General features: G+C 43.0%; 1 protein-coding gene across 5 annotated transcripts in view; it reads left to right on the top strand.

Moving 5' to 3' along the window:
- LOC137561421 (suppressor of tumorigenicity 7 protein homolog) overlaps positions 1–17,230 on the top strand; it is a 197,258-nt gene that overhangs the window by 157,040 nt on the left and 22,988 nt on the right. For 4 of the 5 annotated variants that reach the window (XM_068272718.1, XM_068272721.1, XM_068272720.1 and 1 more), the window contains exons 9-12: positions 634–748; positions 2,608–2,680; positions 3,974–4,076; positions 6,969–7,119. In XM_068272718.1, coding sequence (XP_068128819.1) covers positions 634–748; positions 2,608–2,680; positions 3,974–4,076; positions 6,969–7,119 — 442 coding nt within the window. The remainder of the gene's footprint in view (positions 1–633; positions 749–2,607; positions 2,681–3,973; positions 4,077–6,968; positions 7,120–17,230) is intronic. The other variant, XM_068272719.1, reaches the window with a different exon arrangement.

Raw genomic sequence — 17,230 nt, 5'->3', positions numbered from 1 at the left:
GGTAGTGTAATTTTACATGTATCAAAAGAAAGAGCAATACATTTCCTGAGGGGGTTTCCAGGGGGTCCATACGCAGCCGCAGCGCTTTGGTCAGGGATCGCTATACAGCCGCAATATGGCTGTATGAAGATTTCTGGCATTTTTTTCCTATTTTCCCAATTTTTTTTTTTATGTTCAGTGTGTGTGAATTTTTTTTTTATTTTTTTTTTTAAATTATGTGGGGTCCCCCCACCCTGAAACGTTTTAACCCCTTGTCCCGCATGCAGGCTGGGGGAGCCAGACTGTTGAGCCCCGACCGATTGGGGCTTCAAACCCTGACTATACCAGCTGCAAAAAAGGTCCCTTAGTGCCAATTTTTGCTCCGGGGTATCTGTTGGGGGGGGCCCTATTGTTGCTTAAACCGGACCTGTCTATGTAGAGTTATCTCCCATATTTCTGGCATGCTGGTCGGCCTTTCAGATGACGAGTTCTGTGTCTTTGTTCTGTTCTGAGCTTCTTTTGTGACAAGATATTCCAGAAGTAATTTGCTGTAATAGGCTGCTGTACTGAGCTGAACTGTGGAGTTATTCTCCAGTGTACAAGTCAGGCAGGTCTCTACACTAATAGAACTATGTTCTGTCCTATTTCTTTCAGTTAATGAAGGAGTTTCCACTGCTGAGTATGTTTAATATTCATGAGAACTTATTAGAAGCTCTGCTAGAGCTGCAGGCGTATGCAGATGTACAGGCAGTTTTAGCAAAGTATGATGGTAAGTTCAGTTCTGTTACTTCCCTGCATGCAATAGCTGTATTTTTTAATCCCACTGCTATATTTAGATTACTGTGTTTTTTTTTCGTGAATTCCACGTTTATGGCTTTGTTTGCTCTTGCAATGTGAGCAGTCATCCCTGTGTTGATATACAACAGGTTGCTTATAAACTAATACTTTTTTTTTTTTTTTAGAGTTACAGTAATGGACAAATGTTTTCTTGACAGGACTTTTCTCAGCCATGCTCCAGTGTAGTGTAAGGGAGCAAAAGAGCATCATAGATTGTAATGTTCGACACCCGTGTTTCCCAAACATTGTTCAGTAATGTACCACCACCACTGTGTATATAGTCCAACACATTCACACTGCTATAAACCTGTCCAATTACTCTTCTTCTGCACACTGGTGGTGTGAGCAAACCTCAAGACCATGTAGCTGTAATGGCGGGGTCCTCTCACTATTACTTGTGTGCGTAGATAGTAATGGGCAGCACGGTGGCCTAGTGGGTAGCACTCTCGTCTTGCAGCGGTGGGTCCCCGGTTCGAATCCCAGCCAGGTCAACATCTGCAAGGAGTTGTCTGTGTTGGTTTCCTCCGGGCACTCCTGTTTCCCCCCACATCCCAAAAAAACATACAGATAAGTTGATTGGCTTAACCCTATATTGACCCTAGACTATGATACATGCACTACACGATACATACATATGACTATGGTAGGGACTAGATTGTGAGCCCCTCTGAGGGACAGTTAATGACAAGACATTATACTCTGTACAGCGCTGCGTAATATGTTGGCGCTATATAAATACTAAAATGTGCAAATATTCAGATCCTTCCATCCATAAAATAGCACAATGCTCTTTGTATCTTTGTCAAAGTGTCACACTTACTGTTCCAAGGTGCTCTGCCCTGTCACCCTGCCGCTCTCATCATCACCTCATCCCTGTGATGGACGGACTCAGCATGTAGCGGTGTCTTGTGTCAAAGCTATCTAGTCTGTCTATGTCTAGCTAGCTAACTAGCTCAGCCAGGATAGAAACTTGTTAGACACAACTTTTTTTTTATTTTTTTAACTCCTGTTATTTTTACAGACTTTGTGTGAGCTTCTTAGTAATGAGATTTATAATCCCACTTGTTTTGCAGATTGGGATCATTTAAACATGTTGTCCTCCTTAGGCATGTGTAACCAGAACTACAACCACATAACCACATTTTACTGTTTCATTTTTTTACCTACAATTTGTTACTCAAGCCATCACTTCAGATCATAGTAATGATTCTGTTGTGTGGGTATTGAATGAAAGCTCCACAAATAACTGTCTGCCAACTAACATATGGCTATATATTTTTTTTTTTTTGGGGGGGGGGGGGGGGGGTAACTTTTGTTATCTTAGATACCTGTTTGAAAATAAGGTTACATATTTTGATCTGCCCCAAGATTGAACATCAGATAGATGCCTGTATTGGAAATTGTCCTAGCGCTGCTGCTTGCCTGGCCCCACCCGTGTTCCCACTGCATATACAATTTGCATTACTTTTGTATGCTGACTGAAAAATGTGTACAGTATCTCTCTGACCATCTCTATTGACTAATTAAACGCTGGAGAGGTTCCAACGCTTCACACTCTGTTTAAAAGCCTTAGCTAAACTTCAAACTAAACAAATTCTTTGGTTACTTAACTGGGACAAAATATGTATATTTTTATCATGGTCTTAAATACACATCAGTCCAACAATTACCATTATTATTATTATTATTATTATTATTATTGATGTTCTTATTGGTTTCATTTGTCAGTTGGCACTGTATACCCGTTTCACAACCTTACACTCATCTATTGGTGGTTCCTTCTCTCTACAGATATCAGTTTACCAAAATCTGCCACAATATGTTACACAGCTGCACTACTCAAAGCCAGAGCGGTGTCAGACAAGTGAGTACGTCCTTACATGGCTAGGCTGCTGCTGATATCCAGCCAGCATCCCATTCTTTAATAATGTGTTTCAATCTCGTTTTCTTAAAAATGCTTGAGATCAGATATTGGCAGACTGCATTTAATGGGTGGTAGTGGCACACCACTGATGTTCTTACAACTTTGGGTAGTAAAAAGAAAGTGGCGGCCTGATCAGTATTAGAAACAGTTTCTGTTGCAGTCTTGTCTGATACCAAACCGTGCAAAGAGGTAAAATAGATAAGATATCAATATCAGAAAGATGTTGATTGTTTACAACATTTTCTGGGAATCCTATAGTGTGTACCAACCTATACACCTAACAGGCAGCTTGTGACAGCCACAGTGTCAGAGGTGTAAGCAGACGGAAGTAAACAGTTTAACTATTGCCACAATTCACAGCAGATATTGAGGTGAGCATTACCAACATAGCACTAATGAAGAGCTAATAAAGTGGTTGAAAGAGGGTCTGTGGTGGGCCACTCTGGTTCTGAGGCCCCAGTGATGTATCAAATTCGGCATCCCCTATTGCTATGCCACTGATTCTGCTAGTGATCATATTCAGGCACCTTGCTCCTAAGTGCACTCCCACAACAGCACCAAGTACACCCAAGTAGCTCTTCTAAGCCTAGGCATAAAATATGCTTTTTATTGAGAACATCCCTCTAGTGAAAATATGGTGTTTGTAGGCGTTAGGCTTGCTGTTAGGAATGCTATTTAGTTTGTGCTCTTTTGGAAGTACAAGTAATTTTTCTTGCATTTCTCTTGTCCTGTAGATCCAACAATACCTGCAACATCTTTCCTCCCTACACAGCGACTCCAGCTTGGGAGGGCAGGGCATTGGTTGTCACAGCTTTCCCTGTGGTGTTTGCCTGCCAAGTACAGCACTGGAGTTTGCCGTGAGGTGAGAAAGAGATTGCATGGTCTGGTTTATTTCCAATATAATGGGGCAGATCCAGTGCCATGGGCACCGGTGATATGCTGGATTAGCAGACTACATACCAGCATCTCTTGCTGCACTAGACATCATTACCATTATACTTAAGATTAAAATATGACTAGAAGCTCTAATGATCCTTGTGTAATTGGTGACCCTGTAATTGAACTCTGTACAATCTTATTTAGAAGCCGATGGTTAGTATATACTATAGAAAAAGTTCCTGTGCCCAAGTAATTTTTGGCTTTGCTGTGGACTGAAGTATACATACAGGCTAAATTTACTTTTTTGTACATATTTCATTTTAACACGTTTTTTGTTTTGTTTTTGATTTTCAGATTTTCTCCAGAAGCCGCATCTCGGCGAGGGCTCAGCACAGCAGAAATGAATGCTGTAGAGGCCATTCACAGAGCAGTGGAGTTCAATCCACATGTGCCAAAAGTAGGTCTACGTGGGTAATCCTGTCTTCTGAAGCCAGAGGTGTTACATTGGTAACCTGAAACTCCAGTGCCACAGTTACTCTACAATCGCACCTTCCACCATATCTGACACTATTCAACTCCAATCAGTACAACTCATTGCAATTTTTTTGAAAGTTTGGATAAAGTGGGAAAGGATAACTTCGATGAGGGTAGAGAGATTCCCTATGTAGCATGTTTATGGTGACACATGCAGAAGCTGGAGCAGAGTTCCCCCAACGCTGCCCTCAAGGTCCACCAGCAGTGCATGTGTTCTTGGAATCCACAGAGGTAGTTTATCTGCACTGCAGAGACACTAATTACTTTACTTGTGAATAAGTGCAGTTTCCTGCAATACATGCACTGTTGGAAGTCCTTGGTGGCAAGGTTGGGAAACACTGAGCTAGAGAATATCTCAAATAGTAACAGACAGTATTGAAAAGGCTTCTTTATTAGGGTGGATAAAAATAGAATTCTAACCTTAACTAGGTTTTTTCTCTTGGCTTTTTTACATTGCTGAGGTTCACTGACTTTCTGTTACTGGGGACAACTGTGGTTAAGATCTGCCCAACAGAGATACAGCCACTTATCTAAGCCGGACAGAGGTTCTAACCGTTTCATGCTCTATTTAAAATATTTGAGTGGAGTTCTACTTTAACTATCACATCTTTCTATGAATGGTGTCTGTTATCTGATGCTTCTTGTACCTAACTCTCCAATGTATCAAGAAGTAAATATAAACATATTCCATTGGCCAGCCTTCTCCTGCTGATTATTACTGTAATTATTTAGGTTGAATGAAGTATCTCTGTCCTAATGTGCTTCCTTATTGCTTGTAGAAGGTTCTCCTGGGATCTATCGGTGCTTGTCTGAATAGAGCTTATTTTTTGCCTTTGTAGTTTATCCTTGTTTTGAGCTAAGGAGAACATGGCAAGCACTCAGAGCAAATGGTATCTGACTTACTGGCCTATGAAGGGTATAGGATGGGGCTGCCAGTTAGACCGTAACAGTGGAATTATAACCCAGCACAATCCTATCAGGAACCATAACACACATTCCTATCTCTAATATAAAAAAACAATGGTTCCAAACATTCCACATGGACACCTTCCTAAGCTTTAGGCTGGGAACACACTAGGCAGAAACGCTAGTGTTGTGTAAAACGCAGCATTTATGCATATGTTAGTCAATGGGCCGCATAAAAAAAACGCATATGAAAACTGCATTTGCATTTTATATGCGTTTTAAAATATGCGTTTTAAAAAAAAACGCTAGTTTTGTTGCATATTTTCAAAAACACACATAATGAAAGTCAATGGTGACACAATGTAATGCGTTTTGTATGCATTTTTTATGCATTTTTTTTAATATGCATTTTGAAAAATTGTTTTCTGATGTAATTCCCCTTCCTGTTGACTTCCTAATGATAGGACTGGTGAACACCGCTCTACTCCACAAATTTGCTGCAGTGCTGGACCTGGGCAGCAAGTCCAAAATCATCAGGAAAAAAGGGAGAAGATCCGCACTTGTCAGCTCAACAGCTTTATTAATGGACGTATCCCCAACAGCAGGCATCAAACCTTGATGCCTGCTGTTGGTGTTACTGGATACGTCCATTAATAAAGCTGTTGAGCTGACAAGTGCGGATCTTCTCCCTTTTTTCCTGATGACTTCCTAGTGATTTGAATAAAATGCAATAGAAAAACGCATATGCGTTTGGATAAGAGAAACACAAACGCATCAAAACGATACAATTATGCATGTGCGTGAAAAAACGCAAATGCACTTGACATAAAACGTGACCTTTCACGCACTGGTCACCTTGGGGAACATATCTGTAATTTCCCAATTATTTTGAACTGTTCCCTGTGCTTTTTCTTTAGCAGACTCCCTGCGGTGTGGTGGTGGGTGAACCCCTGAGTAGTGGTGGTTGTATATTGAAGCTACCACTGCACCCCTTGTAGGCCTCGTTACTCTTCCAATAATCTGGCTTCCAAAATGCACAGCATATCTGTTCCCACTGGTTGATGGCTCTCCTGAGAGGTTAGCACAGAGATTGCTGTATTGGAGTGTACCTGTTTAGCATGTATTTGCAAATGTGTGGGTTCAGTGTCTTTTTTTTTTTTTTTTTTTTTTTTTTTTTACGTTCGAGTTGGGCATTTGGGCTCGTGTTATGGATCCTGGTATGATTGTACTGGAGAAAAATTGTGCAATTTGTGACTTTAGATGGCTGAGCACTCATTGGTGTAAGAGGCTCGGCCAGTTTCTTATTTTAACAGTACTAACAATGTAGTTTCCAGGACATGATGAGAAGGATCATTAATCACTCAACGTTCTCTTCCATTCAGTTTCTAGAAAGCTCTGTCAGGTCTGGGACCCACGGAGAGCACTGTTGCAGTGACTGCTGATTGCCGGCAATAGGAAAGTGCTACACCAGTGGATCTCTATGGGGGTAGTCACACTAGCAGCATTGTAATCGATGCAGATCCCAGAGCAAGCGCATCAGTGGCTACCGTAGCCAATTCGTGATCGCTCTGGGAAACACGGCACTGCAATTTAGCAAATCACAGGCGCTTTGCGATTGCCACAAAGGGCCTATACTAGGTCCTAGTTCTCATTGTGTAGCAGTTGTGCACTTGTAGGAGAACCTGCTGAACCATTTGAGTTACATTTTCACTGCAGCGAATACAAATTTACAAGTATTTGGCCAATATGTGTTATACCCCATTATTTTGTAACAATGCAGTTTATAACTGTTCAGACTGTCGTATAACCTGATGCAAAATTGGCCTGGAGATCATGGTTGTCTCTAAAATTAACCTAAATGTTTTACCTGTTTTTCTTATGCTTCTTCCCTTTTTTTCTATTACTGCAGTATCTTCTTGAAATGAAGAGTTTAATATTGCCCCCTGAACACATTTTGAAGAGAGGGGACAGTGAAGCAATAGCATATGCTTTCTTTCACCTTCAACACTGGAAGAGGGTAGAGGGAGCCTTAAACCTCTTACATTGTACGTGGGAAGGGAGTAAGTACTTTGTTCTTTTCTAAAACTTACTGCCTGCAGGCTGTCAGTATAATACTGACATCTATTGTATTTCTGTTCTTTTCTCTCTACTTGGACTACAATTCAAGTGCAGTATATTTTCTGCAGGGCTCTGGTCATTCACTCTGGGAATAATCTTTTTTTTTTTCCCCTGCTAATTTTTTTTTTTTTTTTACAACAAACTAATACTAATAGTACATTGTAGGAGCAGTGCTGCCTCTTAGCATGTGCTATATTTAGACCTATTTCAAGCAAGGCACAAGTACTCCAGTACTTGAGGGAAATAGACTGGAGTATGCTGCTTTTTTTCTGCAGGAACTGCTGGAATGGGTTCCACACAAGAGGGTCTCACCTGTGAGAATCAAGCAGAAAATAAGTCAGCATGGAGCCACCATTACCTCTTAAGTGCAGCTCTTGATATGTTCAGTCACCATTAGCTCTTCATAGGTCTAGCCACCATTATCATTTGATATGTGCAGTCACCATTACCTCTTGATACACGCAGCCACTATCTCCTGTTGATACGTGCAGCCGCCATTACCACTTGATACGTGCAGCCACCATGTCCTCTTGCTATATGCAGCCACCATGTCCTCTTGCTATATGCAGCCACCATGTCCTCTTGCTATATGCAGCCACCATGTCCTCTTGCTATATGCAGCCACCATGTCCTCTTGCTATATGCAGCCACCATGTCCTCTTGCTATATGCAGCCACCATGTCTTCTTGCTATATGCAGCCACCATGTCCTCTTGCTATATGCAGCCACCTTGTTCTCTTGATATGTGCAGCCACCATTAGCTCTTGATTTGTGCACCATTACCACCATTAGAATAAGTGCAGCATTCCATCATATAAAACAAGTGGGTCATTATCACATATGCATACCTTCTTATAGCTAATCTAGCTTTAGAACTAGTGTGGTCATAATCTCCTCCTTCAAGGGGAAAAAATGCAAATGTTAAATACTTACCTCAGTAGAGGGAGGCCTCTGGATGGTCCAGAGGCTTCTCCAATCCTCCTTAATCCTTGTGCATACAAGCGTGGCAACACTGCGAAGGCATGATGGCCTGCGGCTGCACAGTAGTACAGCACCGCTCGTGCTTGAAAGAAAAAAATGTGTATCAGCAGCTCCTGTGCAGGCTGTCAGTGTGCCTGTGCTGGTACATGTACAGGAGTGTGGCCACGCAAACATTTTTTACAAGCTTTTGTCGACTATGTTAAGAGGGTCTCAGAGCGGGATTGGTGGGGTGAAGGAGGATGGAGGAAGCCTCAGGAGCCTCTTATTTCTACTGCCAAGCCCTAGCTCCTCACCCGAATCATTCGTGTTCAGTGGTAAAAGGGAGGAAAATCTATTTATCACATCTGGGGCAGTAGGTCTTTATTTGGCCACTACATGTGCCATCGCTGTATCCAAGCGAGCCTGCAGCTCCCTATTTATCTGAACTCTCCATGCCAAGCCAGACTTGAAAGGACATCTGAAGTGAGAAGGATATAGAGGCTGACATACAATATGTATTTCTTTTTAATTGTTCATGTTGCCTGGCAGTCCTGCTGATCATCTGCCTACTTTTAGATGTAGACCCTGAACAAGCATAAAGATCAGGTACTCTGACTAAAGTCTGACAGAATTAGCCACATGCTTGTTTCAGGTGTGTGATTCATAATCTACTGATGCCTGAAAGATCTGCAGGACTGCCAGGCAACTGGCATTGTTTAAAATGAAATAAATAGGTCCGCCTCCATATACCTCTCACTTCAGCTGTGTTTGGGTGCATCACTTGACAGCTCATCAAAGTCTATAATATCATTGTACTACCTGGTACTCAGAGTGGGGAAGGGGGACTGGGATTATTTTGTCCCAAGGTATAGCCACAAATGGCCTAGAACCCTAGTGCAAAACCCTGATTGGGAAATCCTGATGTAGTTTTGTCTTACTGAATATTTACAATAAACATTACAAAAGTAATGATGTGCAGTCGCAGCAAACATCAGACGAATAAACCAGTGGAAAATTATATGATTGATTTTCCCTAGGTAACTGCATTGTGTACTAATAGTATTATGGCTGGACTCCTCATATTAGTTTCAGCTGTTCTATATGTGGGAGCTGTAATAGCCTCTTACAAATGATGCCTGTGTTTAAAGCCCTACCATTTTCATAAACTAAACAAAAGATCCAAGATAGTACGCGCCCTTTATTCCCCTACTGCCTGCATGGGGCTCCGAATTGTGGGGTTTGTTCTTTTAGAACAGTAGGCTGGATTTTTGCCCTGCTTAGTCCAACATGCTTACAGAGCTGTGCTCCATGTAGGTCTCTGCCCTCAGAGCTCACTGTTCATCATTAGCAAAAACCCCTAATAAGGAGCAGGCCAATTAGATGTTAATTGGATATATAAAGTACAAATGTTACCATATATAACTCTTAATGCTTGGCTATTTATCTAGATGTTTACATTTCTCTGAATAAAGATCAAATGGAAAACCTCATATATTCATTATTAAGTAGTTATACAGTATGATCCTACATCAAAAAGTACACTAGAACACGATGAGTGCAGTACTCAAAATTCAACACATGGTGGCAGTATCACATCACTTAGTGGCTATGGAAGCACAGTATAGCAGTGAAAGGACACACATTGTTTCTGATTTTACAATTTATTGTACAAAATAAACTAAAGTGTAATGGGTATTATTTTTTTTCTCTCGCCTGTGGATATTATAAATCCTGTCTTTTTCCATCACTTTGTGAAAGACATTCACACCAGAACTCCTAGTGCATCCAAATACTGTATCTACAAAATGATCAGTTAACCGTAATATTATAAAAAAAAAAAGTAAAACCGGAAATAGGTGAATTCTTGTGTTCACAGTTTGTGTTCTTTGAGGTTTTGCGGATTGGACAATATTTTTCTTTTTTCTCCTAAGATGGTATTGCAGCCCCTTTGCAGTTGTTGGCCATGGTGGGGTTTTCCCACAATTTTGCTCACTTGTTCAGTCACTACCTACTTACTCCTCTGTGCAGGGAGCAGGAGGCTGAATGAGTGACACACACAGATGTCTCGCAAGTTGCCCTGTGGAGATGACATTTGGGGCACCCCTAGTGGTGTAACTACAGGGTGTGCAGCTCCTGCAACCACAGGGGCCCCAAATACTTTAATATTATTTTGTGCCAACTTTGTAATGGGTGGGAGATCATAATGGTCACACTTTTTATATGACCCAGGGAAGGTTAGCACAAACTGTGGGGGGCACCAAAAGAAAGGATGCAGAAAGGGTGTGATCAAGGTGGAGGGCACCTCTGGATGTCCCCTCTGTTTTGTGTGGGGGATGCAATGGGAGGTGGGTTCTCCATGTACATCAGTGTGGCTCCATGGAGGTTGATAAGGAGAAGTTTCCATGCAATTTGCAGAGGGTGTTAAGTTAGGTTGTTGTACTTTATAGGATTTGATGCATCCAAAGAACCTGGTTGGTTGCAGAGAAGGCCATCAGGCAGTGGGTACTTTGCTGTAGAAGGTCCCATAATTTTTTGACTTGCATCTGCATTGTCTAGTGAATTGCTGCTCCCTGGCTGTGACCTCTGAAACTAGCACGTCTGTGTTGTGGAAATGAATATGTCTCCAGATGGAAAAAACTGCTCTTTTTTCCCGCACTGCATGCCTTTAGGAGCAGGATCATTTTTCACTCAAAAAGATGCATCACTGACAACTTATTATGTTGAAAAATCCACCACGTTCCTTTGAACTTTGCCTTTATATACAAGTGTGCTGGCTATTTTGAAGGCTTCATTTCGCATATTTACCTGCATCCTGAGATCTTACAAAAATGTAAAAATGGTCTTCATCACCCCATTCAGTGCATAAAGATCCAACTCTGTGATGCAGTATTAATCAAAGCCACACCCAGCTCAGATATTAACAGAAAAAAGCAAGGTAGGCACCAGGACTTTAATACTTCTAGCTTACTTATAGAAAATGTGAAGTAAGATTATAAAAAAAAAAGTCCGATACGTGCCTATGGAGAGGAAAGGGCTCTTCCTGTTCCTCTCACGGTCACGGTTCCAGCGCTCTCACCCCCTGTTCAAAGCTGCTGCCACTCGTGGTTTTGGAAGCCCGAGAATGAAGATGCCAGTCTCCAGATTGCGCAAGTGCTCGCCAAAGTGTTTTATGTGCTTGCGAAGTACGGAGCGGCCCGTCTTCGGGAGCACTAAGGCTCTTGAAGCCTCCAGAGGATACTCTGCTTTTTCACCAATTGATAGAATACTGCTCTCTTGCGAGGGTGACAACGTTGGAATGAGGGGAATGTGAGAGGAACAGGAAGGCTTTATTAGATTCCGGAGCCTTCTCTCTCCATAGATCAGTATGTGTTTTTATTATTTTAATTTCACTTCACATTAGTTTTAATCTCTGCACACATGTAGAGCAATGGCAAACTTTGTGGTTATGCCAAAAATGTGCAGACCAGTGACGTAGCTAGTTGTGCCACTACTTGTGCCTCCCTGCTGCGAGCGCCCCTCTCAATCAGACCACAGATTAACGGCAACCGGAGAGAGGCAGAGCAGGGTGCACACTACCCGAAGACGCTGACCCTTCAAATGGGAAAGTAATTGGTTACTTCCTGCATGTAAAGTGTACCGCGCCCGGGGAGGTAGTTTGCTCTGCCTCTCTTTGGTCACCGCTGACCTTAGGTCTGTGTGAGTAGCCAGCCCTCTCGCCCAGTACCACAGCACTTAGCAGTCCCCAGCCAACACCAAGCACAGAAACCAGCACTCCCCAGCCAGCACCAAGCAAAGCACTCGGGTAGGTTGCAGCACCTAGCGATCCCTAGACAGCACCCTGCACTCCCTAGGCAGCAGTGAGCACCAAGCCACAGCCAGCACTCAGCCAGCCCTCCTACCCACCCCAACCAGCACCTCCCTCCCACCCACATCAACCAGCACCTAGCATCTCTCTACCACCCAGCCAGCGCCTAGATGCCCCCCCCCCCCCCCCCTCCAGCCACCACCTAGTTGCTCCTTCAAACCCCCCCACCCCAGCAAGCGCCTAGATGCTCCCTCCCTCCCATCCCTGCTGACACCTAGATGTTCCCTTCCTCCCAAGCCAGCGCTTAGATGCACCGTCCCACTTACCCTCAGTCAGCGCCTGGATGCACCTTCCCACCCACCTCAGTCAGTGCCTGGATGCACCCTCCCACCCCAGCCAGCACATTCATTCTGTTATCTGGGGAACATGGCTACTTAATTCATATATACAGGGTGCACTTGGTTACTTAAAGGGAACCTAAACTGAGAAGGATATGGATTTGTATCCTTTTAAAATATCAGTTGCCTGACTCTCCTACTGATCCCGTGTTTCTAATACTTTACACCACAGGCCCTCAACAAGCATGCAGATCAGGTGCTCTGACTGAGGTCAGACTGGATTAGCTGCATGCTTGTTTCAGGTGTGTGATTCAACCACTACTACAACCAAAGAGATTGGCAGGGCTGCCGGGCAACTGGCATTGTTTAAAAGGAAACATCCATATCGCTCTCAGTTAAGGTTCCCTTTAATTGCTTTCTTGATGCACCTGGCTATTTAATATATTTACTGAGAGGTACTATTTAAAGAGGATCCGAGATGGAAAAACTAACTATAACAAGTAACTTGTCTATATATCTTATCTAAAGTTTAGATAGTTTACACAGCAAATCTAGCTGCAAACAGCTTCAACAGAATATGATTATTTCTTCCTGCGATACAATGACAGCTGCCATGTTGTTTGTAAACATTACACACAGGCAAGCTGATCTGCATCTCCAGCACTCAGCCTGTGAAAACCTAATTCCTCCCTCCTCCCCTCTGCCTCTGAAATCTCTGGCTAGTAATATCTCCCCCTCCTCCTGCCCAGACTAAGCTACCATGAGCCCTTGCTACTGTCTGAAAATGCCAAGGCTTTCTGAAAAGCTGTGGGCGAGGCTCGTTTAGTTTATAGGGAGAGTATTAAAACTAAAACAAAAAGTATTTGGCTTGAGGAATGCCCTAGAAACAATATGAAAGGAACACAATTATGCAATGAGTAAAAGTTTCTCGGATCCACTTTTTTATATACTGTATTAGACATAAATACTGCACATGCAAGCGGAAAAGACATACTGCACTACAGGCGCACATTCAGTAGTTCAAACAACATTGTGCAGAGGTGGCCAACTCTACGATATCTGCCTGACAGTGGTTTGAGTTGATCCGCCAGGTAGATCAGGCAAAATGCCCAATGTTGGTCGCTCGGCATATGGCTACATTTTTGCACACAATTGTCCGATACCGCAAAATCTGTCATTTGTCGGACATGTCAAAGCACTTTAGTTTAGCATGTGTAAGCTTTCGTTTCCGAGCAGAAGAAACTTGGTCATCTCTGCTTACCTATATACATGTGGCTTTCTGCCCACAAGGAGCAGCTCCTCCCCTATTTGCAGTGTTGTTAGTGTTGGCTCATTCTCCAGAGAGTTTCAGAGAAATCAGTCATAATTGTTTCCTTAAGCATTTCCACCTTGATGTCCGTTAAGTGAAGACAGTTCTCTTTTCCTAATGACAATCTGGAGGGAAATCTTTTGGACAAGCAACTGAATTAATTTAAGGTGTGCACATTATTTAGTAACACAATAGATCTGTTTACCTGGCATGAACCAAACTTCAGTCTGCTTACATTAATACATTTTTGAAAATTATGTTGTCTCTGTGCCAAATTCCCATGCGGTTATGACTTTGAATGTGGTTATGAGGTACTGCATAAGAATATTGCCATCTTGTGATGATTAATGCTGATCAGATTTTATATGGCGACACTGTAACCTTATTCATCTTAATGTGAGGATATTGTTTCCAAAGGCCAACTTAATACAATATTGATCACAAATTCTGATAGGTTGATAGGTAAACATAAAATGCGGTGGACAGAATGCCTACCACTGTGACTCATTTCTTAACCGCTCTGGTTTAAGCTGGTTGGCAGGTCACTCAGGTAAACCATATAACTCACAAAATGGGGGAAAATAGACCCAATACTGCTTTTCCCATGATCCCTACATTACTGTAAAAGCCATGTGTCTGCTAAGAATATGAAAGGTTCAATTCCAAGTACAATACTTATGATTTACAGGCCCGTCTCTAGGGCCGTGCGGCCGCCCTGAGTGCTGAGGGGGCGCCGAGATGGAGGGGGAGTCGCAGCTGCAGGGAGGGCAGCCCGACCTCTCCCGGGCCTCCCTCCGATGCAGAGTGCAGCAGGAAGCATTCAGTATAGAGCAACTCGCCTACCTGGTTCCAATCGCCGCTCAGTTGCCGCTGGTCTCCTCCTCTGCATAGCCGCTGATACACACTAGACTTTCTGCTAAACAGGAAGTTTGTGTGCATCAGCGGCTATGCAGAGGAGGAGATCAACGGCAATTGAGCGGCGATCAAAACCAGGTAGGTGCGTTGCTCTACTGAATGCTTCCTGCTGCACTCTGTATCGGAGGGAGAGCACGGAGGTCGGGCCGCCCTTCTAGCAGCTGCGACTCCCCCTCCACTATTAGGGGAGGGTACCTACCTATCTAGCATATACTGGGGGTACCTACGTATCTAACCTATACTGGGGGTACCTACGTATCTAGCCTAAACCTCAGGGTACCTACCTACCTAGCCTAAACCTGAGGGTACCTACCTGTCTAGCCTAAACTGGGGGTACCTTCCTATTTAACCTATACTGAGGGCACCTACCTAGCTAACCTATACATGGGGGCACCTACCTAGCTAACCTTTACTGGGGGCACCTACCTATGTAGCCTATACTGGGGGACCAACCTATCTAACCTATACTGGGGGCAGCTACCTATCTAACCGATATTGCGGGGCATCTACCTATCTAACCTGTACTGGGGGCTCCTTCCTATCCAACTTACACTGGAGGCAACTACCTATCTAACCTATACTGGGACAGCTACCTATGTAACGTATACTGGGGGCACCTACCTACCTATCTAGCCTATACTGGGGGCGCCTACCTAGCTAGCCTATACTGGGGGCAACTATTCTGGCTACCTATATTGGAGGCACCCACCTAGCTAACCTGTACTGGGGCACCTACTTATCTAACCTATAGCTGGGGCACATGCCTATCTAACCTATACTGGGGCAACTATACTGGCTACCTATACTGGGGGCACCTACCTGGCTAACCTATACTTGGGGGACCTATAGCTGGCTACCTATACTGGGGCACCTATGCCTGGCTACCTATACTGGGGAGACTTATAGCTGGCTACCAATACTGAGTGCAACTAGACCTGGCTAACCAATACTGCGGATACCTATACCTGGCTCCACGGGGGGAGCCAACCTTTTACAACCTCGCCCTGGGTGTATTTTTGCCTAGAAACTGCCCTGATGATTTACATAATTGAACACAAATACTTTTGAGAATTTGCCTTGTTTGACAACCCAACAAAATAATGGCTGCTGGAAATAATGTTTTTTTTTTCTTTGGGTGGGGTGGTGACATGTGTGGATGTATCTTTTTTTCCCTACAGAGGGGCTTAATTGAATTTCAACCAAAAAATATGATACAACACTAGTCTGCACCCTCACACATCCCATATGATTCCGAAGGCAGTAACCCTTACAAATCACATGAATCAAGATGGATGGTTCTCTCCAATATATATGAACCATCAAATGCATTTTTATAGGTGACTAGGGGTCTAAAAGGGTTTGTTTGCTGTAGAACAGGGACATTACATGGAAGAGGCTCTTACAAAAAGACCAGCAGAAGCTGAGGCCGAGCACCTACTGTAACTGGCAATAATTGCACCATTACATATGCAGGAGCAAGTTTGCCACTAGAAAAGAAAGTGTATTGCTTGTTGTAGCACGAGACCTTATTATTATTTGGCGATATCACTCTGTGAGAACAGGTGAAGGAAGGGGCATCTGTGTTTACTACATGAGCCTCTCACTGCAGGTAATTGGATTTTGGATGTTTAGATGATTTTTCCTCACGACTGGTGGTGCTTGGCTAATAGTGTCAAATAATAATAATAATACAATAATATGGTGATTCCCAGGATTCCTCCTCTTCCACCACTTGTGGATTTGAGGAGGGTCTAAAATCAATTCTTTATTTTTATCTGGTAAACAAGTAATAAGGATGCTAACCAGACAATCCAAAAGTTAAACATCACTATTGCTTGTTTTGTTGATAAATGACTATTCCCCAGTTTACCTGACTCTGATTTGGCACATTGGTAGTTGCAGGGCATACTGGGTTGTCTTTTTTTTTTTTTTTTAATTTTACTTCTTTACATTCCTCTCAGACTTAACTAATGCAACCTGATTGGCTGAAGCCTCTTTCCCCCTGCCACACCTCTGTTCCTCTCTGATTGGCCAATATTTCTCATGCTGTCATGGTGAGACAATGCACTTTCTATTGCAGATCAGGGTGGGAGTGCCTGAAGACTGGGAGGAGGGCTGGCAATGCATACACAATCAGGCAGCAGAGAGTAAGGGAGGAAATGACATAAGGATTGGCTTCAAGATAGACAGTTAAAATGGAGATTCCATTCCTAAGAAGGATTTTCTTTTTCTTTACTATAGAAAAATCACTAAAATCAAAACCAAGTACAATATGTGCAGTATTCTCCCCAGAATTTTTTTCCAGCCGGGTGGCATGAAATAGTAGCCGGGTGGGGCGAGATGTGAATGCAGAGCCTTTACTTCTGTGAGCAACTCTGCTTACAGCATAGGAAGAGGTGAGCCGGGTGGTCACCAAAACTAGCCGGGTGTAGCACCTGGCTAAAAGAGCCTGGGGAGAACACTGATGTGTGTTATGTAAGTAGAGTATCTACTTATATACAATATGTGTCTTTTTTCTCTGAGATGTATGGCTGACAGCTCCTCTTCAATACAGAGGAGGGTTAGAGCCAGTTAGAGGGATTATAGAACTTGCAGAGAGTATAACAAATATAACATGACTTCATGCTCAATTACAGTGATGTGAAAAACTATTTTCCCCCTTCCTGATTTCTTATTCTTTTGCATGTTTGTCACATTTTCGTTTTCTGCTCATCAAAAACCGTTAA

The sequence above is a fragment of the Hyperolius riggenbachi genome, chromosome 3 (assembly GCF_040937935.1).
Source record: "Hyperolius riggenbachi isolate aHypRig1 chromosome 3, aHypRig1.pri, whole genome shotgun sequence".
Lineage (NCBI taxonomy): Eukaryota > Metazoa > Chordata > Amphibia > Anura > Hyperoliidae > Hyperolius > Hyperolius riggenbachi.
This window is presented reverse-complemented; position numbering and strand designations above follow the sequence as displayed.